The sequence below is a fragment of the Lucilia cuprina genome, chromosome X (assembly GCF_022045245.1).
Source record: "Lucilia cuprina isolate Lc7/37 chromosome X, ASM2204524v1, whole genome shotgun sequence".
Taxonomy (NCBI): Eukaryota; Metazoa; Arthropoda; class Insecta; order Diptera; family Calliphoridae; genus Lucilia; species Lucilia cuprina.
This window is the reverse complement of record NC_060949.1, coordinates 1,199,807-1,226,390: the sequence shown is the minus strand read 5'-3', so window position 1 is coordinate 1,226,390 and position 26,584 is coordinate 1,199,807. Positions and strand designations below refer to the sequence as shown.

Genomic DNA, 26,584 nt, shown 5'->3' with positions numbered 1-26,584 from the left:
TTTCTAATTTTTTTGGTAGCAACACTGATACCTGCACAATCAATATGGAGCCTCTGCTACACGCAGAGAAAAAATATAGTTGTAGTAACCATAATCTAAGAGCAACATATTATGGTTAGAATTATGGTTAAAGTTAAAACACATTATGATCATTTTTATTATCGAGAAATATAATATTATGATTATTATTAGTATAATAACATATCATTTTATGATTAAAGATAGTCCGAATATTGCATCATAATATAGTTTTATTAGCATAATGTGCTGTTGTAGCATCAAGCAACCACATGCAATTATATAATGGCTTCAAGTAATCATATTATGGTTACATATTAAACATAATATGGTTAATCTAATGTGCTCGGCGTAAAAAGTAATTATTTCTTATTTTTCTTTTAAACAAACACAAAACTTCCAAGCACTGGTATTCCCAAAAAAAAATATATACACACTTCAATGCCAATATAAACACAATTTAATTTTTTTTTAATTATTAATTTTTTATGTATTTTATATTTCTATTGAAATTTATATTTTTAGATATTATTTATTTTTCACAATTATTTTAACACTGCGTTTGTTTAACACTTTATTTAATCTGATCTAGTACGGATAAACCATATAACTTATATAAAAATAGCGATACCAAAATATTTTTAATAGTAAACGTATTTTACTTATTTCTTAAAAATTATGTGGATAAATGTGTAAAATCGTACCATTTAATGGTTATTTGATAGTTTAAATGATTCTAAATAATATAATATGTTTACATAATTATCATTATTTATTTGTTGCAAAAACAATTTTTTTAGATTTATAATTGTTATAAACATATAAATGATTTCAGTAACTAAAATATTGATGAAATTCAGTAAAAATAACAATTGTTTGGTTATGACAACAAAAGATTGTTACAAAAAACATAGAATTGTTGTCCTAACCATGCCGAACCCTGTTTTTTCTCTGCGTGTAGTTATGTTCTGGTTCCTTCTAGGAATGTATTTTAGCTTTGGGTTGACACACATACATGGCAAGCACTGTTTTACCATACGCTTAATGTCCTTGTCAATAGATTGCCAATAAACATAAATGCGGGCTGGTTGCTACATTTTGATGGCAGTATTTGCTATAAGCAATCGGCATTTACGTTTTCGATGCCCTTTTTATACACAATCTGTAATGAGAGTAAACTGGTACTGGTAAAAGTTACATATAAAAATAATTTACTAAATAAACAATTGCGAGAGCTTCACGGTCGATTTGTGAGTAGTTTTTTTTTCGGAATTTGTGAGTGATCTTAAGGCATATGAAATTGGGCGCTCTTGTCCATTCATAACATGAGACAATACTCCAGTTGGACTGGTATCACATGCTATTTGTAATGGGTACTTCGGATCAAAAGGTATTGGAACACGGTCACTACCAACTTCTCCTTTGATATTTTTGAAGGCCTTTTCACAATGAATATCCCAGTTGAATTTAACATTTACTTTCGTTAAATCAGTTCATCACCCGTGTTAAACTCTTCAAGCAAGTGTAAAAATATATTCATATATATATATAAAAAAAATAATTATATTCAAAATAACAACAAAATATTTTTAAAACAAAACTGAAAAATTTTTAAAATTCCAATCCCCAAAAATAATTTCAAGCTTTGCTTTGATAGAGAATTACTTGTGTTAACTAATTGTTGCTACAATAAACACAAACATTTTTGCTCCAACCAATTGTTGTGTCTTTTAAAACAACAACATGGAAGAGGATGATGCTGAAGCTGAAGCAGGTAGTGAATCAAGTGAAAATACTTACTTAAATTGGCAACTAATAAACAAAAGAACTAAAAAAAAATTTAAATGAATCCCCAAAAATTTATAAATACAAAAAGCCAATGGTAATCAATGATGATATACCCACAACCTCCAATCAATTTAAACTTCTGCAAAATAATGATGATGAAGATGAAGGAAAAGCAGCACCGAAACCTCCACCAATATACATTCCTGCTGTATGTTGCAATCATCCAGATAACAGAGTTCATGGGGGTTCAGCTATACTAGTAAGGTCGAATATAGCATATATTACTTTGGATTATTATAAAAAGCCCCATTTAAGTACAAGCAGCTGGTATTCAAATTAAGAGCAACAACAATAAACTTGACATATTTTCTGTGTATTTTCCACCACGACATAATATTAAATATGAAGACTATCAAGATTTCTTTCTAAGACTTGGGAATAGATTCCTGATTGAAGGTGATTTTAATGCCAAACATCCATTGTGGGGCTCTAGATTAAGCAATCCTAAAGGCAAAGAGTTGTATAAAAGCATATTAAACAATAAATTTTCCATCCTTTCTACTGGAAGGCCCACATATTGGCCAAGTGACCCCAGAAAAATTTCAGACCTTCTGGATTTTGTTATATATTCTGGCATACCCAGTAATCTATTAGATATTCTGGATACAGATGTTCTAAGTTCGGATCATTCCCCATTAATAGTAAATTGCGATAAATACGTACCAACAGAAAAACGATCTTATTGCACCACTTCAAAAACAGATATCGATTCATTTAAATATTGGCCGGACAAAAATATTAACTTGAACGTTAGAATCAAAGAATGTCATGAGTTGGATGATGTTGTAGAAAATTTTACAAATTTAATACATGAAGCTGCCTTTTTATCAACCCCATTACCAATTCGAACAAACAGAGTTGTTGTTTCTGCTGAAATTAGAAGTCTTATACAGAATAAAAAAAGGTTACGAAGATTATGGAAAATAACAAGAGATCCGCTGGACAAAAGGAATCTAAACAGAGCCATAAAAGAACTAAAAGAACGTTTAAATGAAAAAAAAAATCAAAATTTTGGCATATTTTTGAGAAATCTTACTGCTCACAACAATGAAAATAATGAGCACAACTTATGGAAAGCGACAAAGTATTTTAAAAAACCAACAAAAAGAAATATACCACTAAAAGACCATAACAACTCTTGGTGCAAACCAGATCACAGTAAAGTACACGCCTTTTCTCAATACCTCGAATCCACATTTAAACCCTTCTCATTCAACAGCACTAATGATGAAAACACTATCACATCATTCTTAGATATTCCATGCCAAATGGATCATCCTATTAGGCACATAACACCTAACGAAGTTAAAGTAGAAATATTCAAACTAAGCAACAACAAAACACCAGGATATGATAAAATAAGTGCTAAAGATATTAAATATTTTTCTAAAAAAGCCATAGTTTATTTAACTCTAATTTATAACTCAATTATGAGACTACAACATTTTCCTTCACAATGGAAATGTGCCGAAATTGTTATGGTGCCGAAACCTAATAAACCTGAAAATGAAATAATCTCTTATAGACCAATAAGCCTTTTATGTACACTTTCAAAAATATGTGAAAAACTTTTTCTACAATGAATGCAAATAATATTAGAAAATAACAAAATTATACCAGAACATCAATTTGGATTTTGCCAAAAACATGGAACGCCTGAACAGTGCTATCGCATTGTTAAAGATATTAAAATGCTTTAGAAAGAAAACAGTACTGCTCAGCGATATTCCTAGACCTTAAACAAGCCTTTGACAAAGTATGGCACCCAGGGCTATTGTATAAATTAAAGCAAATCCTTCCAGCACCATTTTATCTTGTTCTTATGTCATATTTAAAAGATCGTCTCTTTAATGACAAGATAAACAATGTATTTTCAGAAATTTGTGACATTAAATCAGGAATACCACAAGGTAGAGTATTAGGGCCTGTACTCTATACAATCTACACATCAGACATTCCAATAACTGATGAAATTACTGTTGCTACGTATGCAGATGATACTGCGCTATTATCGTGTAACAATAGCCCCACGGAAGCCTCAGGAATGATACAGTCTTATGTTAATGTTATTTACAACTGGTTTAAAAAGTGGAATATATGTCTAAATCCGGAAAAATCTTCACATGTCACTTTCTCGTTAAGAAAGGGCGATTGTCCAGAAATATATATCGATGGCCAACAAATTCCAAAATCGAGTTGTGTAAAATATCTTGGAATGCCCTTAGACAGACGGTTAACTTGGAAAGACCACATAAAGGCAAAAAAGAACACCTTATAATATTAAAACCAAACGAATGTACTGGTTACTAGGAAAAAATTCTGAATTAACTTTAGAAAACAAAGTCTTGCTTTATAAAACAATACTTAAACCTGTATGGACCTATGGAATAGAACTATGGGGTACCGCTAGCAACTCGAATGTTGAAATTTTGCAACGTTATCAATCGAAAACCCTCTGAATGATTGTGAACGCTCCCTGGTTTATCACCAATGACAACATTCATAAAGACTTGCTCATTCCAAAAGTTAAACAAGAAATAAATAGATTTTCCTCCAACTACCTCCAACGTATCAGTTACCATTCAAACATTCTAGCAATTAACTTACTAGACGATAGTGATGAGGTCAATAGACTTAAACGGTACCATGTACTAGACCTTCCTTTTAGAAGATAGTTAGCGAATATGTAAATATGTAAATATTAGATATATTATTAAATATAAGCTATATTAAGTGATTTATATATTACATAAGATATGTATTTTTTTAAACTCGTTGGGGTTTAGAATGAATGTCATTTTTATATTTAACAAAATTTGCTTATTATTGTAAAATAGATTGCAAATAAATAATTGAAGAAAAAAAACTTTCGTTAAATTACGTAAAGGTGCTGTGATTAGGAATTAGGAATAATTCGCGAATAATAAGGATCATTCCTAAAAATTGCCTAATCTCATCAGCTGAAGTAGGAAAGTATACCATGAGTATATTTTTAAAGTTTTTACTTTTCATAAAAAACTTTTATGTTGAATTCCAAACTACTTATTTAAGCAATTTTTTGATAAAAAGACAAAATTTTATAAATGAGGCTTTATATAGGAATATAGGTCAAAAATAACAGTTAGTTTTGTTGAGTTTCATTGCGATACAAATGATTACAAATAAATTTTAGACGTTTAAGACATTTTTGAAGGGAGATTCGAGAAAAAAACCCCTTTTCTGACTATGGAGTAAACTTGAGGTGAAAAGAAAAATTTTGTTTTTGAAACTGATAATTTATGTAATCCTTTTCTACGGTCCATTATCAATCCAATATATTCAAAAAACAACCTTTATGTGATCAAAAAGGGTCAATTCATAAGCATTAATACCTAATAAATAATTTTTATATCCAGCATCAAAAATATGGGGGTATATCGGTTTTGAAATATTGGTCATAAACCCATAAAAGTATATATATATTCCGGGTCCTTATTAAATTCTAAGACGACCTAGCCATGTCCGTCTGTATGTTGAAATCACGATAGCGACCGATAGCTTTAGAAGTACGAGTACAGAAATGAAATTCGACATAAATAAGTTTCATATGAGCTAAAATCCCCTTCAAAAAATTACTTTACCACTTATTATTTAGTTAGTTAGTTAATTAGTTAATTAGTTAGTTAGTTAGTTAGTTAGTTAGTTAAAATGCGGGTATAGCGATGGAATTCGGTATAAGTAAGTTTTTTACGAACCAAAACCTTTTAACCAATTTTTTTTAAGGATCGGACCATAAATGACACTATCCCCCATATATGGTCCCCTTTATAAAATGACTTTTACACTCACTACTGGCCCCATTATAAAATTACATTAACGCTAATTACTGACATAAAAATGCTAGTACTGCTATAATATTCAATGAAAACATGTTTTATATGAACCAAAATCTACTAAAAGTTATGAGGATATAAGACCAACTTTAGAAAATTTGCTTAGTGACATAATTCTTCATTCAAGAACGAGTTTTGGTTATTAAAATACGAGTTTTCCTTATTTAAAATATGAGTATTGCGCTGAAATTTAGCATAAACAAAATTTTATGAGTATCGGTCCTCTATAGAAAATTACTCATACGCTCACGGTTTAAAATTTTAACTAAAATATTTGGTTTTTAAAAATTAATATTTTGTTATTTCAAAAGAGCTCGGTCCATAATTGACTTAAGCTACATTCCAAATGATGTTTATAGGGCAGCATTCTTTCTACGGCATACGGCTTGATGGTGGGTATATGAGATTCGGCACAGCCGAATATAACACTCTTACTTGTTTATATTATTCCTGTTAGTTCTTTAATTATATAGAGCATTATTTACGATTTTTTGAACTTCGGGATTAAATTTGTCCCATGTACTAAAAAGGAATTATTTAATTTAAATAGCTGTTATTTTAAATATAAGACTTAATACTAAGAATTCAAGTTCTATTTATTAAACAAGGTCAACAAATAAATAATGTTTCGACATGGTATACTGAGAATTCGTTCCTCAAAAAGTACTTTTTGAAATTTGTATAATATTGAACCTAGAAGCATGAAAAATTAATTTTTAGATTTTTTGCATAATGTTGAAACTAGAAATGTGAAATTAAACATGTATTGCCCGGATTACGTGAGAACCTCAAATAGAGAACATTTTGGTACTTTTCGTTGTTCAAAAGGTACGTTTTGAAATTTCTATAATATTGAACCTAAAAACATAAAAGTAGGTATGTATGGCCCGGATTAAGCGAAAACCGATAAAAGGGGTATTTTTGGTTCTTCAAAAGGTGCTTTTTGAAATTTCTATAATATTGAACCTAGAAACATGAAATTTGACATATATAGCCCGGATTAAGTAAGATCCGATAAAAGGGGTATTTTTGGTACTTTTCGGTTCTTCAAAGGTACTTTTTTAAATTTCTCTAATATTGAACATAGAAACATGAAATTAAACATGTATGGCCCGGATTAATTGAGAACCCATAATAGGGAACTTTTTGGTACTTTTGCATTCTTCAAAAGGTACTTTTGAAATTTCTATAATACTGAACCTAGAAACATGAAATTAAACATGTATGGCCCGTATTAAGTGAGAACCCATAATAGGGGTACTTTTTAAATTTTTTATAATATTGAACCTAGAAACATGTAATTAAGTATGTCTGACTCCGATTAAGTGAGAACCCATAAAAGGGGACTTTTTAGTACTTTTTTTCCTCAAAGTGTACTTTTTGAAATTTCTATAACATTGAACCTATAAACATGGAATCAAGTATGTAGAGTCCGGATTAAATGAGAACCTATAAAAGTGGACCTTTTGGTACTTTTCATTCTTCAAAAGGTACTTTTTGACATTTCTATAAAACTGAACCTAAAAACATAAAATTAAGCATGTATGGACCGGATTAAGTAAGAACCCATAATAGGGGACTTTTTGGTACTTTTCGATCATAAAAAGGTAGTTTTTGAAATGTTTATAATATTTAACCTAGAAATATGATATTAAGTATGCAGAGCCCGGATTAAGTGAGAACCCATAAAAAGGGATTATTTTTATTAACATTGAATCTAGAAGCATAAAATTAAGTATGTACAGTAAGGATTATATGAGAACATATAAAAGCGGTCTTTTTGGTACTTTATCGATCTTCAAAAGGTACTTTTTGAAATGTTTGTAATACATAAACATAAAATTAAGCATGTATGGCCCGTATTAAGTAAGAACCCATAATAGGAGACTTTTTCATACTTTTTCGTTCATCAAAAGGTAGATTTGGAAATTTCTACAATATTGAACCTCGAAACATGAAATTAAGTATGTAGATTCCAGATTAAATGAGAACATATAAATTGGGACTTCAAAAGGTACTTCTTGAAATTTCTATAATACTGAACCTAGCAACATGTAATTAAGTATGTATGACCCGGATAAAGTGAGAACCCATAAAAGGAAATTTTTCGTTCTTCAAAAGGTACTTTGTAAAATTTCTATAATATTAAACCAGGAACATGAAATTAAGCATGTGTGTCCCGTATTAAGTGAGACTCTGCATTTTCGAAAATATCGGTAATACAACATTAGGAAATAGAGAGGTTACCACAATTTTACAATACCTGTAAAACGGCTCGCTAACAAGGTAGCTAGTATATATTATAAATTTCTTTGTAAGTATTTTTATTGGTTTATATGTTTGTGCGCCAATCACTCCTAAACAGATGAACCGATTTTCTGTAAATTTGGGACATAGAAAGATATATGTCTGGAAGCGTCAAAAGGCTATTTAACTTACCAAAAATTGGACTAGAAGAGGTAAAGAAATTGGTGAAAACGACAAAAAAATGGAAAATTGGTACTTTTGTGCATAAAAACTTATTTTTGGCTATTTTAATGCGAAAATATTTTCGATTTAGCATTCTAAAATGTCAGAAATATGTATTAACAAAGTTTGCGTTGCGAAAGTTGGAACAAAACTGGTATCAAAAATTGGGAAAAGTGCGAAAAACTGGGAAAATATGTACTTTTGTGCTTAAGTCTGTTTTTTATATTCTAACGCGAAATTATTTTCGATTTAGATTTATAAAGTGTAAGAATTTTTTTATTAGAAAAGTTCCGTTGTGAAAGTTTGGTCAAAACGGTTAAAAAAAGGAAGAAATTATGAAAAACGGGAAAAAGGACAGTTTTTGTCGTAAAAACTGATTTTTTCTGTTTTAAAGCTAAATACTTTCGATTTAGCTTTTAAAGTGTCAGAAATATATACATATTGGGAAAGATTAGTTGCGAAAGTTAGACCAGAGGTGGGAAATATACATTTGAGTAATTCAAACGGGTAATTATGTGTAGTTTAAGTACTTTTTCGAAAATATGCAAAAAAATTAAACTGGGTTTTTCATAAGATCCACACCTAAAGGCTCTTTACGTAGAAGTTTCAATTTTATATTTTTATTCCAAAAACTCTGAAAGGGACGAAAATAATTTCAATTACATATACTTACCCCCTTATTTACAAACAAAATTTTTATTTTATAATCGGTTTATAAAATAAATTTTGTATAGAAATTTTGTTTTATAAGCCTTTTATATAAAAAGGAACGAAAAGGACATAAAGCTTTTTTTTCAAAATTGTTTCAGGGTGTAATATGAAGAAAATAATTGTAAAATACAATAATAACATCCAGTTTCCTCTTATTCGAATAACCGAGTAATTTTTAATTATCCGATTATTAACCGGCTAACGTAAAACATCAAATAATTATTTGTCGAATAAACCGAATAAGACAAAAACCCGAATAATTGAGTACCCTTGTACCTATTCAAATGTGGACATGATGACTCAATAAATTGTCCAAATTGTATGGAGACGGAGGACGCACAACACGTATTCTTCAAGTGCTCAAGATTGAATGAAAATAGACGAGAATTGGGGACTGAAATAGGGGACGATATCAATCCACAAAATCTTATAGATGTTAGCATCAGAGAGAAACTGGCATTTAATATCAACTTTCATAAATGAAATACAACTCTCATAAATGCTCAAATGGAGGAAAGACTTCGAAAAGAACATAGAGCAAGTACCGTACAGCAGAAGACAGCTTAAATACATACTTAAGCCGTTTGTTATACCCTACACCACTTTAGTGGGGATGTTTGTGCTGATATTTGTAACGCACAATAATATTGGTCCTATACCCACCTTAAAGTATACCAATCGGATCAGAATCATTTTCTGACTTTCCAAGATAATTGAATGAAATTTGGTACATAATGATGACAAAAAAATTTGGCACATCATCTTCTATTATACCGTAGACGAAGCCTATTGAAAATGATTAACATCGGTCCATTATTTCACCTAGGCCCCATAGAACTGAACCCGCCAAATAGCGCTTTTAAGTTCATAATTATGTTTAATATTCTCGTATCTCGACAAAAAACTGCAAAACCAAGTTCTATACTAGTCTTGATAACACCGATGAACTTTATAATTATAGGACCTCATTTGACCCTAGCCCCTCTAAAAAGCCCCCATCAAAATTTAACTTAAATATCCACAGTTTTATTAAACAGTAAATGGCTTTAGTATATCTGAGGCAAGGTACAATTTAACTTAAATGCCTTTTTATGAAAACTAAATCATATTTTATTCGTATATAGTATATACTCGCCCGACTATAACTTCTTACTTGTTGTTGAATAAAATTATGGACATTTAAGTGAAATTTTGATTTGAGCTTCACAAAGGGGCTAGGGTCATAAGAGGACCTATTACTATGGAATTCGTGAGGGTCATCAAATCTTGTATAGAACTTGGTTTTGCAGCTTTTTGTCGAGATATGAGTATATTAACCCATTCGTTTCCATTGTACTCGCTTAGGTACAAAAAGAGATAGATTGTAAAATTTTATTTTTGGAATATTACTATAGGACTCAAAGAGTAAATGTACCGAATAATAAAATCATAAAAACATAACGGTAAATTTTTAAGAATTTTTTTTCAACATAGTTTTTTAATTTTTCGCACCTTTCATTGCAATTTTTTGCACCTTTCATTGCAATTTGATTTCTTTTTTGAGTGGAATGAATTTACTAAAAAGTCAATAGACCAGCCTATTAGGATTTTATTAAAAAACAATTAAAAAATTTGGTTTTAAAATTATTTTTATAAGCTTAAAGATTGGTGCACTCGCTTTAGTACAATGGGACTATCTATGCCATCCTATACCCACCTTAAAGTATACCAATCGGCTCAGAATCATTTTCTGAGTCAGTCTGTCCGTCCTTGTAAACCTTGTAATCAAACTACAGGTCGCAATTTTGAAGATAATTCAATGAAATTTGAAAACCTACAACTGAACCCCCGAATAGGTCTTGTAAACTTTATAATCAAACTACAGGTCGCTATTTTGAAGATAACCCAATGAAATTTGGCACATGATCTTCTATGGTACCGGAGACGAAGCCTGTTGATAATGGTAAACATACAAAAATAACATACAAAACCAAGTTCTATACTAGCCTTGATGACTCTCATGAATATTTGACCTTAGCCCCAATAAAAATCTCCCACCAAAATTTTATTTAAATTTACAGTTATATTAAACAATATATGGCTTAAGTATATTTGAGGCAAGGTACAATTCAACTTTAATGCTTTATTATGAAAACTAAATCACATTTTATTCGTATACAGGTGTAGGATATTATATGGTCGGCCTCGCCCCACTATATCTTCTTACTTGTTTTTCATATATCTTAATTATCTCTTAAGGATGATTATGTTCTTTTTGGTAAAAAATTTTAGAAGGCTTGTATGTGCTACTGATTATCTATATAATAAAATCCGTTCACATTTAGGTTTTCTTTATTATTTTTTTAAATAGACAAAATGATTTGCTAAATACAGTTAATTACTGGAGGATCTAGCATGCAACATTTTCGGTGAATGTGAATTTTATGACAGTAGTGCCAGTGAAGAATACATCATATTAATTGAATTTTAATTTATTTATTTTAGCACAAATATCAATAAGGTGTCGAAAAAGTGCACTGAATACGGTAATTCACAGAGAATTTTATTACATTTCATAGTAAATCTAATAGAAAAATTCTCAATACTAAAAAATTCTATTTTCTATGTTGGAAAGTACCAAAATATTAAAAAAATAATAATAAAAATTGCTTTTAATTTTTTTTTAATTTTATTTATGACCATATTGTCCGTTGTACCCATCCGAGCACAGCCTAAAAATCGCATTTCCAAAATTTAAAAATTTGTTGTTCTTAAATTTTATTTTAAATTAACCCATAATAAGATACATTTTGCAAGAAATAATTTAAATTTATTGATTTTAAGATGGTTGGGAACTAAAGGGTTAAAATAATTATGAACTTAAAGGCCCTATTCGGCGGCTCCAGTTGGAAGGGGGCTAGGTGAAATAACGGACCGATGTTAACTATTTTCAATAAGCTTCGTCTACGGTACCATAAAAGAAAAATTCATTGAATTATCTCCAAAATTGCGACCTGTAGTTTGATTACAAAGCTTAAAAACCCCATTTGTGGGGTTCAGATGCGTGGGGGCTAGGTGAAATAATGGACTGATGTTAACCATTTTCAAAAGGTTTCGTCTACGGTACCATAAAAGATCATGTGCCAAATTTCATTGCATTATCTCCAAAATTGCGAACTGTAGTTTGATTACAAGGTTTACAAATTTGGACCAAGCATGTTTTTTGGCACAGGGACGAAGCCTATTGAAAATGATTGAAATCGGTCCATTATTTCACCTAGCCCCCATACAACCGTACCTCACGATTTGAACTTTTTATGCCATAATTACGTCAAATATTCTGCTACCTCTCTAAAAATTGGCACAAATAAGTTTTATATAAGTATAAATGACACTGCAGATTTTCGTAAGGATCGGCCTATATGTGACCCTAGCCCCCATACAAACCCCCCTTCAAAAAATGACTTAAACGTCTAAAATTTACTTGTAACCATTTGTATCGCAATAAAACTCAACAAAACTAACCGTTATTTAGAAATATAACCATTTCCCAAATTTACCGATGATCGGCCCATATTTGACCTATATAAAGCCTCATTTAGAAATTTTAGCTTTTTATCAATAAATTGCTTAAATATTTTGGAATTATGGTAATATTCAACATAAAAGTTTCTTTATAAAAAATAAAAAATTTATAAAAAGTAAAAATTTTAAAAATATACTCATGGTGTAGGGTATTATATAGTCAGCCATTCCCGACTATACTTTCCTACTTGTTTTTTAATAGATATTTTTATTAATTAATAAATGAATATGTACACTAGAGTGCTCCAAAAAAACTAAGTTTCGAATTTTAACCATTATCGTGTCTTAGAGCACTTGAATTCGAAATGTGATAAAAAAAATTAACATATTTTTGAAAATATTCTAATAAAACAATTGTATTACTTAAAATGCATCTGTAGTTACTTGAATATGAGATTTTGTCCTTATAGAATAACGTAAACCAGTTCTCAGCTATGGTCGAAAAATTTTGATATTTTTAACAGTCGTTTAAAATATTAAATTTTAGTTTTTTTGATACTTTGTTAAACAAATTTCAATATTTTTAGGTGAACTCATAGAGATTTATGGACAACAGATTAGGGAATAAAACAGTAAAAAAAATTAGGTCAATATCTCTTATAGTTTGCCTGTACCTGCAATTTGAATTCAGCGGATTTCGAGAAAAACCCATTTTTATGTAATATTTTGCAAAATTAGCCTTTTTATTATATTGTTGTGTATATTAAATGGAATCTTTTGTAAATTTATTAGTCCACATATTTCTAAATAAAAATCAAGAGTTTCATGCAATTTGGACGCCATTAACCCATAAACTTTAAAGGTCAAAAATCAAATATTGTAATATTTGCAATTTTTGATGGAAACTAGTCGAAATTGTGTCTATTTTTAGGTAGATTATCATAAAACTTAAGAAATTTATTTATTAACAACCGATATTTACAATAATAGTGAAAAAATAAATTAACCCTTTAACGGTCTTGGGGTCAAAATGACCCCGATGTTTTCAAAACATGCCAACTTGGACATATTTCAATAAAACCCGTCTGCAATCCCATTAATTCAGCTTAAAAAAATTTAGACATTAAACCTTTTTGAATAAATAAAATAAACAAAAAATTGGTTTTTCTCGAAATCCGCTGAATTCAAATTGCAGGTACACTATAAGAGGTATTGACCTAATTTTTTTCACTGTTTTATTCCCTATTCTGTTGTCCATAAATCCCTATGAGTTCTCCCAAAAATATTGAAATTTTTTTAACAAAGTATCAAAAAAACTAAAATTTGAATTTTGACCGTTAAAAATAGCAAAATTGTTCGACCATAGCTGAGAACAGGTTTACGTTATTCTATAAGGACAAAATCTCATATTCAAGTAACTATAGATGTATTTTAAGTAATATAATTGTTTTATTAGAATATTTTCAAAAATATGTTTACATTTTATACCCTTCACATTCGTATAATATAATTTTCCGACCCTATAAAGTATATATATTCTGGATCCTTATAGATAGCGGAGTCGATTAAGCCATGTCCGTCTGTCTGTCTGTTGAAATCAGTTTTTAGAGGACCCCAGATATCGGCGAGATCCGAATCTTCAATAATTCTGTTAGATATGCTTTCGAGAAAATCGCTATTTAAAATCAGCAAAATCGGTCGGTAAATAACGGCGATATTAGCAAAAATCCGAGACAACCTCTGAAAATTTCATCAAAAATTGTCATATTTTATTCATGCTTTGTTAAATAAGCAACAACAACACTGTATATTGGAAAAAGATGTACACGTGTTTGTAGATGTATTTGGTTTTATACAGCTGTTGGTGTCATTGAGTTATGTATTTTGTTTTTGTGAATTCTATTCGTATATTTGGATGTAGGTTCGTTTTATTGCGTTGTTTATGTGTTTTTCCTTATGTATGTTTAGATGTCTGTTGGTTTAAATGCCTTGTGTATTTTGTTTTTTATTTCGTTTAGCGTTGTTGTTCATTTTGTTTAGCTTTTGGTGTAGTAATAATGTAGTCGGGAAAAAATTTTAAATTTATAAAACTAAGATGTTCAAAATACACTATGGTGAAGGGTATATAAAATTCGGCACAGCCGAATATAGCACTCTTACTTGTTTTATCACATTTCGAATTCAAGTGCTCTAAGACACGATAATGGCCTGGGGAATTTTTAATAACTTTTACATTTTTCAACCAATTTTTGTGTTTTTTATCTTTTTGTAACGCTAATTCTGTGTACATTACGATTCTTTGATAATAAAATGCAAAACAAATTGTTTAATGACAAAACTTTTGTGAAAACTGAAAAAATTGCATATTTTCCCCTTGTAAATGCATCTTTAAACTTCAGAGCCGTTGCGGCACCAGTTAACGTAATCATATTGACCTAATTTTTTGCACGACTTATTTTTATAACCCATAAAACAATTCTAGAGGGGGGACGGCCTGTAGGATAATTTTTTTTCCTTCATACAAGCTTGGAGCAATGTACACATTTATATAAAAATTAAAGAATTCTAGGATTTTATATTTATATAAAATATAAAAAAAAATAATTTTGTCAGTAAACAGTATATAAGGATTACATGTTATGTAATTTCTAAAAATAATCGAGTAGTGTTGTTTGTCTATTATTTAGTATTTTCTTTTTTCGGGTATTCCCCATTTTGATTTGTTCTAAATGTTCATGATTGCTAAAAAATGGTAGAATTTTGCTTATAATTACGGATAATAGAGGTAACAATACCGAAAAATTTAAGTCAATCCAAAATAAAATTAAGTCGATGCAAAAAAACATTTATTTTTCGATCCCGGATAATTGATGTTGCCGGATAATCGAATCACGGATAATCAAGGTCCTACTGTAATATAAGCTTTAAAAAATAATGTCTAGCAGACACCACATCAGTAAAATAGGGAGTTAAAGAAGCATATTTTGTTTGCAAAGAAGTTGTTGAGTAATACCCCATTTACACATACACGAAATCTAGTACTTATGTAAATTTGAGCCAAATCTAGTTGACTTTTGCTAGATTTCCCATACAAAAAAAATCTACTTCGTAACTAGATTTCGTTAAAATCTACTTAAAATATAATGGTTTTAGCGATGCAACTCCGTTTGTTCCTAAATAATGCTAAAAAATACTACGCTACATAAGAACAAGTAATATTTCTATATTCGGCTGTGCCGAATCTTATATACCCTTTACCAAGTATGTTTTAAAAACAGTTTTTATTTATTTTGTATCTCTGCACACATGTCGCACATAACATACACACAAACAAATATAAACTGTAGCAGAAAGAAATATTAACCGTTGTACTGTAATACCACCGTCAAACTGTATTACCACCCTCAAACAAATATTAGCTGCTTTATCTCCTTTATCTCCAACATATTTCTGCTTTATCTCCTTGTTCTTGTTACCTTCGTGAGAACAGAACAGCATCCAAACATACAAAGAAATACACAGCTGAATAAAACCAAATACAGTGTCTCTCATAAGTATTCGAATTTAGGTATATTATGAAAAGAAACCAAATTTAATAACATATTTTGTATGCAAAATTTATAAATTAATTAAATTCACAAACACGTGTACATCTTTTTCCAATATACGTTATTTATAGACCGATTTTGCTGATTTTAAATAGCGATCTTCTCGAAAGCATGTCTAACTGAATTATTGAAGATTCGGATCTCGGATATATGGGGGCCTCTAAAAACTGATTTCAACAGACAGACAGACGGACATGGCTTAATCGACTCCGCTATCTATAAGGATCCAGAATATATATACTTTATAGGGTCGGAAAATTATATTATAGAAATTACAAAGGGAATGACAAACTTATATATACCATTCTCACGAAGGTGAAGGGTATAAAAACAAAAAGGGCGGTATTTCTAGGCGTGGCAAAAAAATAATTTTTGTATTTTTAGAAATGTTATTAACATATCTTTAATTCTAGGGGGTGACTGACAACTTTTTTTGTCCATAGAGACCGACCCACTCTACTGTCCAATCCTAATAGCATTCTGGTTGCATTTGGGTTTAACTTCGGCCATAGTGTCCTAGAAACCTACTGTTCCATGATTGGTTGGAGAAGTTTTTGAAGTATTCGGTAATTAGCCTATATTAATGACAAATGGGGGTTTTACCCTTCTATCGAGCTTCAAATCCGAGCCCTGTCGGCCCAATTCATCTGCAATCTCATTTCCCTGTATGTGACAGTGTCCCGGTACCCAAAACAGCCTGACTTACCCTTCCAGGTCCCTTTTGTAACTGTTTACCAAGCTAATATATAAGGTTTTAGAATGCTCTTATGTTGTCATCTACCAAATAAACTCCTGCACCTGTATCAGAGTCTATCTTGGATCCGTCAGTGAAAACTGCACACCCCTCAAACAGTACTTCGGATGCTTCCCACTCATCCCTACTTGGTATCACTATTGAGGGTGTTACTCCGAAGTCCAGGGTCGTAACCAAATGATCAATTCCTGTTAGACCTACCTCGTACAGTATTCTTTGGTCTTACTAGAGCTGATTCAAGCAATCTAAATAAGTTCCTAGCCGCTACACTCTCAACATATTTCTCAATTGGGAGCAGATTCATATTCAAAATATCCAATGCCGCTTGCTGTGTACTGCCCCTGGCACTTGTTATGCCGTTAGAAGCATACCTTTGAACCTTACTGAGTATTAAACTATAGTTGCATTTCCTCATTCCTACCCACCACACAGTACAACCATAGGTAATAATGGGCCTTACTACCGACATGTAAACCCAATTTACCATGTCTAGTCGCAAACCCCAATTCTTATCAATACAGTTTCTGCATGTGTAATAGGCATTGATACCCTTTTTTAGCCCTTCCTGTATATTCTTCCAAGACAATTTTCGGTCAAGGAAGGTCCCTAGATACTTGGCTCCTTCCGCTAATGTCAGATTAACGCCATTCAATTTCGGCAAGCTAAAATTCTCAACTTTTTATTTCCTAGTGAAAAGAACTAGCTCCGTTTTAGATGGATTCACACCCAACCCATTACCTCTGACCAGTAGCACCACGTCATCCGCATATGCGACTATCTTCCTACCTTTAGATTCAAAGATCCTTAGGATAAATTTGACCGCCAGTAACCATACTATAGGCAGATAACACTCCTCCTTGTGATGTACCCCTGGTAACTCGTTTGCGAATCCTATCATCCCCTAAGGTTGAGTTGATGATTCTGCTATTAAGCATCTATACTATCCAACTCAACAGGAAATCCTGAACTCCGAGTACGACTAACGACTCTCTGATGGCCTCTATGCTAATGTTCTTAAAGGCTAGAGTATATTCCTTATGCTTTAAACCGTGCTCAATACAACCAACCACCTCATGTAACGCACTCTCAACCGACATACCCTTCGGGTATCTTTATTGTTCCTGAGATAAAAATCTATCAGATGTTCTAAGGTCTTCAGTATAAAAGACGATAGGCTGATAGGCCTGAAATCCATAGGTTTCGAGTGGCATGCCCCACCGGCCTTAGGGCATGCCACTCGAATCCCTGATAAGATCCTCATTTTGGTTAGTAAGGGTAATATCAATGACTGTTTCCCTATCTTTATTTCTAAACGTTGGCATATTACCCCTGTTACAGATAATAAGATTACATGCAGGTTTATTTGCACCACCCGCAGCTTCCTTTGATCTGTCATGTTTAGAGTACCTAAATCCCTCCCTGTATTCTCCTTGCAAACCATTGAAGCAACAAACTTCCATTGGTTTGTTAGGAGATTACTATTCGGTCTTATGGGTGGTGAAATCCATACTGTTACTATTCACCTGAGTGGCAATTCAGATGCATAAATCACCTCGAGCTTTTAGTCCGGATTAGGGTCACCAAGCTTGGCAACCGTGGCCCTTAAAAATTCAAAAGAATTTTTATTGCCCTGGGATAGGGTGTATTTTGTGTTTTATTTCGTTTAGCGTTGTTGTTGTTCTTTTTGTTTAGCTTTTGATGTAATAATAATGTAGTCGGGAAAAAATTTAAAATTTATAAAAGATGTTACAAATACACTATGGTGAAGGGTATATAGATTCGGCACAGCCGAATATAGCACTCTTACTTTTTTATATATTAGTATTTTTAAGCCAGTAATGAGCTTTAAAGTCTTTTTGTCAAGGGGACCTTATATGGAGGGTAGGGTGAATTATGGACCGATCCTCATAAAATTTTGCATAATGATTTTGGATCATAAGAGTGTTACTTATGTTGAATTTCATCGCTGTATTCGTATTTTTAAACAAGTTATGACTGTTAAAGCTGCTTTTCGAGGGGCCACTTGTATGGGGCTATACGAAAACGTGGACCGATATTGCCCATTTTCAATACCAAACAAACTTAAAAGAAATATTTTTGTGAAATTTCAACCCTCTAGCTAGTACGAATGTATAGTCGGGCATAGCCCACCATATGATACTCAACACCAGTCAGTATATTAAAAATGGGGGTTATTTAAAAAATAAAGCATTTGATTTGTTTTTTAGGTTTTTTCCGGAATAATTTTATTTATTTTTGGCAAAAAAGGAGATTTTTTACAAGAGGGCTCAAAGGGGAGTAGGGGAAACATGGGCCTATCCTTATAAATGTTGGCAGAGGAATTCACGACTATTTAATATGTAGAATTTAAAAGTGTACTTAGTGCTTATTGATGAATTTTGACCTAAAGGGAGTTTTTCTACAGCGAGTTTGTATGGGGGATAGGGTCAAATGAGGCCCGATCGTTACAAAAATCGGTAATGTCATTAAGCATTCTATAAAACTAAGTTTTGACGATTTTATCCATTAGGCCAAAAGAAGAGCGTGTGCTCTTCCAATTATCTTGAAAATTGCGAACTGCACAAACCCAATATACCGTCCCCACTAAAGTGTTGTAGGGTATAAAAATAATGTGAATTAGAACAAAATATAATTTCTCACATGCAAGTGATTCTGTAATTTCTTTTTGTGAGAACTATCTGGCATTTAAATTTCTTTTAGTATATGTATAACTTATTGAAAATTTATGTATAACTTATTGATAATTTGGTGTCATGAAATAACTCTCCTCAATTTCATATTTCATTATGAAATAATTCCACAATTTAAAAACGAAAAAAGACCAGTGGAATGAAATAACTTCTAAATTAAAATGTAATAACACCTCATTTTTTGGGATTTATTTCATATGAAACTATCATATGAAACAAATTTTAAAATGAAATAAGTTCTCATTTAGAAATAACAAATTGTTGAACAATTCGGTCTAAAAAAAGTAAGTCGCTCATACTTTCGAGTGTTTAATACATTTCAGTTTAATCGCTTAATAAAGATTTCCTTAATAGCCGGCTTGCGCCTCGCGCAAGGACTTTCAACTCTGTAGTATGTCTAACAAATAATAAATATTTCCTAAATAGTCGGCCTACGGCTGGACGCAATTATTTATCACTCTATAATATGACCAACACCGGCTTCGCTTAGTAAAGAGTATCTAAATAGCCGGACTAATGCTGAACACTCTTGATACAGAAAGAGTGTTTTCTTAGCGAAGCCGGTATCCAATGTACCCCAGAGGATAAAACCCTTGCGCCCGGCGGAAGGCCGGCTATCAGACATATATTATTTTATTTCGTGTGAAATAAATTCCAAAAATATTTTTAGGAATTTATTTCATTTTTGAATTTTGAGGAATTATTTCATAATGAAATAACTCCCCATTTCAAATGTGAAATAATGCCCCAAAAAAACGAATTAAATCCCCAAATTTCGTTGTTTTTGCTTTTTAGGGAGGGAACAAATTTTTAGGGAGTTATTTCATTTTTGTTTTGGGGAGTTATTTCGTGGGGAGTTATTTCATGACGCCAAGTTCATTTTCTTAGATATGATATATTATAAAATCTCAATAGGTGGAATCTTTTATATTGTAGAGTTTGAAATTGTTTCTCTGTGTAAATGGATTGAAAATGAAAAAATCGCGCGAATTAACTCCCCATTTTAAATGTGGAATAATGCCCCTAAAAAACGCCAATAATTTTTTATAATATATAAAGAATTTAGCATATACAGAGGCTTAAGCTGAAAAAGTACGTAGGCATTAACATAAAATTTGGTAAGAGACAAGTTAGTGGGTAAATTTTTTGAACTCTTTAAATATAATTTCAATATTTTTGGTTTATTTAATCTTAGCGTATAAATGTATTTTAGTTTTTGACAGCTGTTTTATTAAAAATTTCCTATTTCTTCTCATTTTAAGTTACAGAAACACTTTTTATTCACAAACCGAAAAATAGTAGAATTTTTTGTTTCGTTACAGAAACTCCTATACAACTCCTACGACAATTTTTCATATGTTTATACCCTACACCACTTTAGTGGTGTGCTGATGTTTGTAACATACAAAAATCCTTACCTTAAAGTATACCAATCGGCTTAGAATCATTTTCTGAGTCGATAAAGCTATGTCCGTCCGTCCCTCTGGCTGGCTGGCAGCCTGGCTGTCCATGTAAACCTCGAGCGCAAGGTCCAGGCCGCAATTTTCAAGATAATTGGATGAAATTTGGCATACACGCTTCTTTTAGACGAAGCCTATTGAAAATGGTTAAAATCGGTTCGACTAGCTCCCATACAACCGTACCCCCCAAATAGGGCCCTTTGGCTTATAATTAAATTAAATGATCTATTATGTTAACAAAAATCGACAAAACTTAGTTTTATAGAACTTTAAATGACACTACCGATTTTTGTAATGATCGGGCTTCATTTGACCCTATCCCCCATACAAACTCCCCTTCAGAAAATGACTTAAAGGTCAAAATTCACTTACAAACACTAATAACACTTTTAAATTCTACATAAATCATATTGAAGAAGACTTAATTCCCCCTACCAACATTTTTAAGGATAGGGCCATATTTTGCCCTACTCCCCTTTGGGCCTTCTTAAAAAATCTCTTTTTTTTGCCAAAAAAAGAGTAAAAATAATCCGAAATGAAGTTAAAAAAACAAACCAAATGCTTTATTTTTTTAAATAATCCCCATTTTTAAAATACATACTGACTGGTGTAGGGTATCATATGGTCGGCTACGCCCGACTATATATTCATACTCGTTTATCATTTGACATTGTTATGAATATATGTTTGTTTTGATTGTTATACCCTACACCACTATAATGGGGAGGGTATTATGCGTTTGTGCTGATGTTTGTAACTCCCAACCTTAAAGTATACCAATCGGCTCAGAATCACTTTCTGAGTCGATTTAGCTATGTCCGTCTGTCTGTGTGTCCATGTATAACTTGTGCACACGCTACAGGTCGTAATTTTCAAGAAATTTTGATGCAATTTGACACATACACTTCTCTTGGTTCAAGGACGAACGCTAGTGAAAATGGTTTAAATCGGTCCATTATTTCGCCTAAGCTCTGACCCTAGCCCCCATACAAACTCCCCTTCAGAAAATGTCTCGAAGGTCAAAATTCACTTATAATTTCTAATAAAACGATTAAAATCTACATAAATAACTTTAAGGTGGACGTTAATTCCTCTACCAAAATTTATAAGGATAGGCACATATTTACCCTTACTCCTCTATAATACGTAAAAAATATTACACAATACGGTTAAAGAACAAATGTAATGCTTTACATATTTATTAAAATAATCCACTTTTTTAAAATACTGGCTGGTGTAGGGTATCATGTAGTTTACAGTGTCCGACTATACATTCTTGTTTTTCATTGAAAACATAAGTTTGTGTCCTACTGCAAAGATTTGTTCACCATCACTGTTACTGCTACATAAATAACTTTAAGGTGGACGTTAAATCCTCTACCAAAATTTATAAGGATAGGCACATATTTACCCTTACTCCTCTATAATACGTAAAAAATATTACACAATACGGTTAAAGAACAAATGTAATGCTTTACATATTTATTAAAATAATCCACTTTTTTAAAATACTGGCTGGTGTAGGGTATCATGTAGTCTACAGTGTCCGACTATACATTCTTGTTTTTCATTGAAAACATAAGTTTGTGTCCTACTGCAAAGATTTGTTCACCATCACTGTTACTGCACTTTAAGGGCACTTCACACGATCATACCTTACGTACGACAAGTCTAATGAAAAAGTAGAATGAAATGGTATTAAACAATAAAAAAGTAAGATGGAAACAGCTGTTTCATGATGTTTGTAACAAAAAATATACCCTGCTGATGTTTGTAACAAAAAATATACCCATCTTAAACTATACCGTCCGTCCGTCTGGCTGTCCATGTAATCCTTGTTCGCAAGGTAGAGGCCGCAAATTTCAAGATAATTGAATGAAATTTGGCACACACGTTTTTTTTTTGCTCAAGGACGAAGCCTATTGAAAATGGTTAAAATCGGCCCATTATTTCGACTAGCCCCCATACAACCGTAACCGCCAAATAATTAATTTAAATGATCTATTATGTCAACAAAAGTCGACAAAACTCAGTTTTATAGAACTTTAAATGACACTACAGATTTTTGTAATGATAGGGCTTCATTTGACCCTAGATCCCATACAAATTTTCCTTCAGAAAATGACTTAAAGCAAGGGTGCCCAAGCCCTATGCGCTTGGTACTATTTTGTTTTTATAAATGCGCTTAGCTATAGGCAGTGTGTTTTCTAGACACTTATATGCCCTTAGCACTAGCAATACGTTGTTGTTCTTTACAGTATACAAGCAAGAGTAAAACAACAACACTTTCGTATTCATTGCTGCTAAACATTGACGAGACGTAGATTTTGTTTTTGTTTATCGTAAAAAAATTGTTTTAAAAAGAACTTGGAAAAAATTTGTGTTAGTGTTAAATTTCAAACTTACATTATTCGCATAAAAATTATTGTACATTAACTCCCAGTCTACTCTCATATAATTAAAAACGTTTTAATTACTTTTTCTATTCTTTAAAAAATATATTTGCAAAACAAAAGGGAAAATTTTATTTTAACAAAAAATGCAAATCATATTTTTTTGCGGTTTACGTATGTGAAATGTTTTTTTCTTTTTCCTTGTATGAATGTGTTGGTTTTTGCAACAAAAAATCTTAAATAAAAATATGTTTTTCTTTAAATGTATTGGTATTTACTCTTCCGTAAGAAGCTTTTGGGCACTCCTGACTTAAAGGTTAAAATTCACTTACAAACAATAATTACACTTTTAAATTCTACATAAATAATATTGAGGTCAGTGTTGCCACCAAAAAATTTAGAAACTACACTTGATCGACTCCTAAATTACACATTTAAAAAAAATTAAACATAAAAAAACTATGAAACAAAACTAAATCATATACATATTTATCTATACGAATATTTAAATAATTATAATTAATTCATTTATAAACAAAATATAAAATTAGATAATTAAAATATCTCTATATATACAAATATATAGTAATAACTGAGATCACTATTTCCAATTCTTTTTGATAATTGCTTGACTAGGTTCATAGTTTTCTTTACCGTTTCTTAAAATTCCTTCATTAGTAAAAAAAATTTATGAAATTTTTTCAGAAGACATTCTATTTCTTAATAGAATTTTGCAATTTTTCAAATTACTAAAAATTTTTTCAGCAGAAGCATTTGAAAAAGGTAATATTAAAATAAACTGAATTACTTTTTGTAGATTGGGAAACAAACATTCTTCTAAAGAACTTTTTAATTTAAAACTTTAATCCAGTATAATTCTGGTTCTAGACTTGAATTAAGTTAAAATTTTTCAAAGTCTAATAGAGCATGCTGTCGCCATTCATTCTCAAGTTGTTGTAAATCTGTGTCGAATGACGGAAATCTTTTTTTAAATAGGGATAATATCTTTGGTTCAAAAGACTAAGCAACTTTTGGATTAACAATAGAATAAATTTGATCACTAAAATCAAATCTTGATTTTATTTGATTAATTGCCTCCATGTAAAATTCTCTACAATCTTGAAGAATGATTGTTTTTTCTGTTGCAGATATCTTAGTTAATGATTCATATGCAGCAACTTCAATATAAATATCATTTATGTTTGAAAATAGGTTTTCATCTGATTCGTTGATTTGCCATAGGCTTTTTGACTTCAAAACATCCATTTTTATATAATTTGAAGAATATATTTGCAATATATTAAAAAATCACTTTTCATTATACCCTACACCACTTTAGTGGGGAGGGTATGTTGGGTTTGTGCTGATGTTTGTAACATACAAAAATATTCGTCCTATACCCACCTTAAAGTATACCAATCGGCTTAGAATCATTTTCTGAGTCGATTAAGCTATGTCCGTCCGTCCGTCTGGTTTGCTGGCTGGCTTGTTGTCCATGTAAACCTTGTGCGCAAGGTACAGGCCGCAATTTTCAAGATAATTGGATGAAATTTGGCACACACGCTTCTCTTGGCCCAAGGACGAAGCATAAAATGGTTAAAATCGGTTCGACTAGCCCCCATACAACCGTACCCCCCAAATAGGGCCTTTTGGCTTATAATTAATTTAAATGTTCTATTATGTTAACAAAAGTCGACAAAACTTAGTTTTATACAACTTCAAATGACACTACCGACTTTTGTAATGATCGGGCTTTATTTGACCCTATCCCCCATACAAACTCCCCTTCAGAAAATGTCAAAAATCAAAATTCACTTACAAACACTAATAACACTTTTAAATTCTACATAAATAATATTGAAGAAGACTTAACTCCCCCTACCAACATTTTTAAGGATAGGGCCATATTTTGCCCTACTCCCCTTTGAGCCCTCTTAAAAAATCTTTTTCTTTTTGCCAAAAAAAAAAGTAAAAATATTCCGAAATAAAGTTAAAAAAGTTAAAAAACAAACCAAATGATTAATTTTTTAAATAATCCCCATTTTTAACATACATACTGACTGGTGTAGGGTATCATATGGTCGGCTACGCCCGACTATACATTCATACTTGTTTTATATAAAATTGGCTTTTCTGATTGAAAAAGGACATTAAAAGAAACTAGAATATCTAAAGCATATGACAATCATTTCAGATTTATTTAGCCAGATTGGAAACTGAAGCCATTTCTTCCAGTCATCCCTAAAATAAATTATTATTTAACTAGATCTAAAAAAGAACGTAACTTTTACACACTTGAAACAAAATTACCACTAGAAATTAGTTTGAGTTAAATTTGATTATTTAGAAATTTTCTTATTTCTTGTTTCGTTATTTTTGAATATAAAAATATGTATATGTTTTAACAACCAGCTTTCAACAAATTTCAAAAAATCGCATATATTAGAAAAGGACGGATACTTTTTGCTTAAGTGTTTCAAAGGGAAAATAAATTTCTATGTATGTGTGTGGATCGTTTTGTTTTAATAAAAAACACCGACTTATTATTCAAACAAGTGTGCAAACAGTTGCATATGCAAGAAAAGGACAGATATGTACGTGTTGTAAAGCGAAAATAAATGACAACCAAAACCAGTGTTTGAAAGAACAAATTTGATATAAAACAAGTAAGGTGCTATGTTCGGCTGTGCCGAATCTTATATACCCTTAACCATAGTGTATTTTAAACATCTTTTATAAATTTTAAATTTTTTCCCGACTACATTATTATTACATCAAAAGCTAAACGATAAGAACAACAACAAAACGCTAAACGAAATAAAACACAAAATACACAAGGCATCTTAACTAACAGACATCTAAACATACATAACGAAAAACACAGAAAAACAAAAAAATAACAACGCAATGACGCCAACAGCATCCAAACATACAAAAAAATACACAGCTGAATAAAACCAAATACATCTACACACACGTGTACATCTTTTTCTAATATACAGTGTTGTTGTTGCTTTTATAACAAAGCATGAAAAAATATGACATTTTTTGATGAAATTTTCAGAGGTTGTCTCGGATTTTTGCTCATATCTCCGTTATTTACCGTCCGATTTTGCTTATTTTAAATATCGATCTTCTCGAAAGCATGTCTAATAGAATTATTAAAGATTCGGATCTCGCCGATATCTCGGGTCCTCTAAAAACTGATTTCAACAGACAGACAGATATATAAGTAT

At 31.2% G+C, this 26,584-nt stretch overlaps 1 protein-coding gene across 3 annotated transcripts in view; it reads right to left on the bottom strand.

The window, feature by feature from the left end:
* Positions 1–946: 946 nt before the first annotated feature.
* The window catches only part of LOC111679385 (plasma membrane calcium-transporting ATPase 3), a 203,342-nt gene continuing 177,704 nt past the window's right edge, over positions 947–26,584 (bottom strand). For 2 of the 3 annotated variants that reach the window (XM_046945320.1, XM_046945321.1), the window contains one exon: positions 947–1,180. In XM_046945320.1, the coding sequence (XP_046801276.1) occupies positions 1,133–1,180 (48 nt within the window). In that variant the 3' untranslated portion in view covers positions 947–1,132. The remainder of the gene's footprint in view (positions 1,181–26,584) is intronic. The other variant, XM_046945323.1, reaches the window with a different exon arrangement.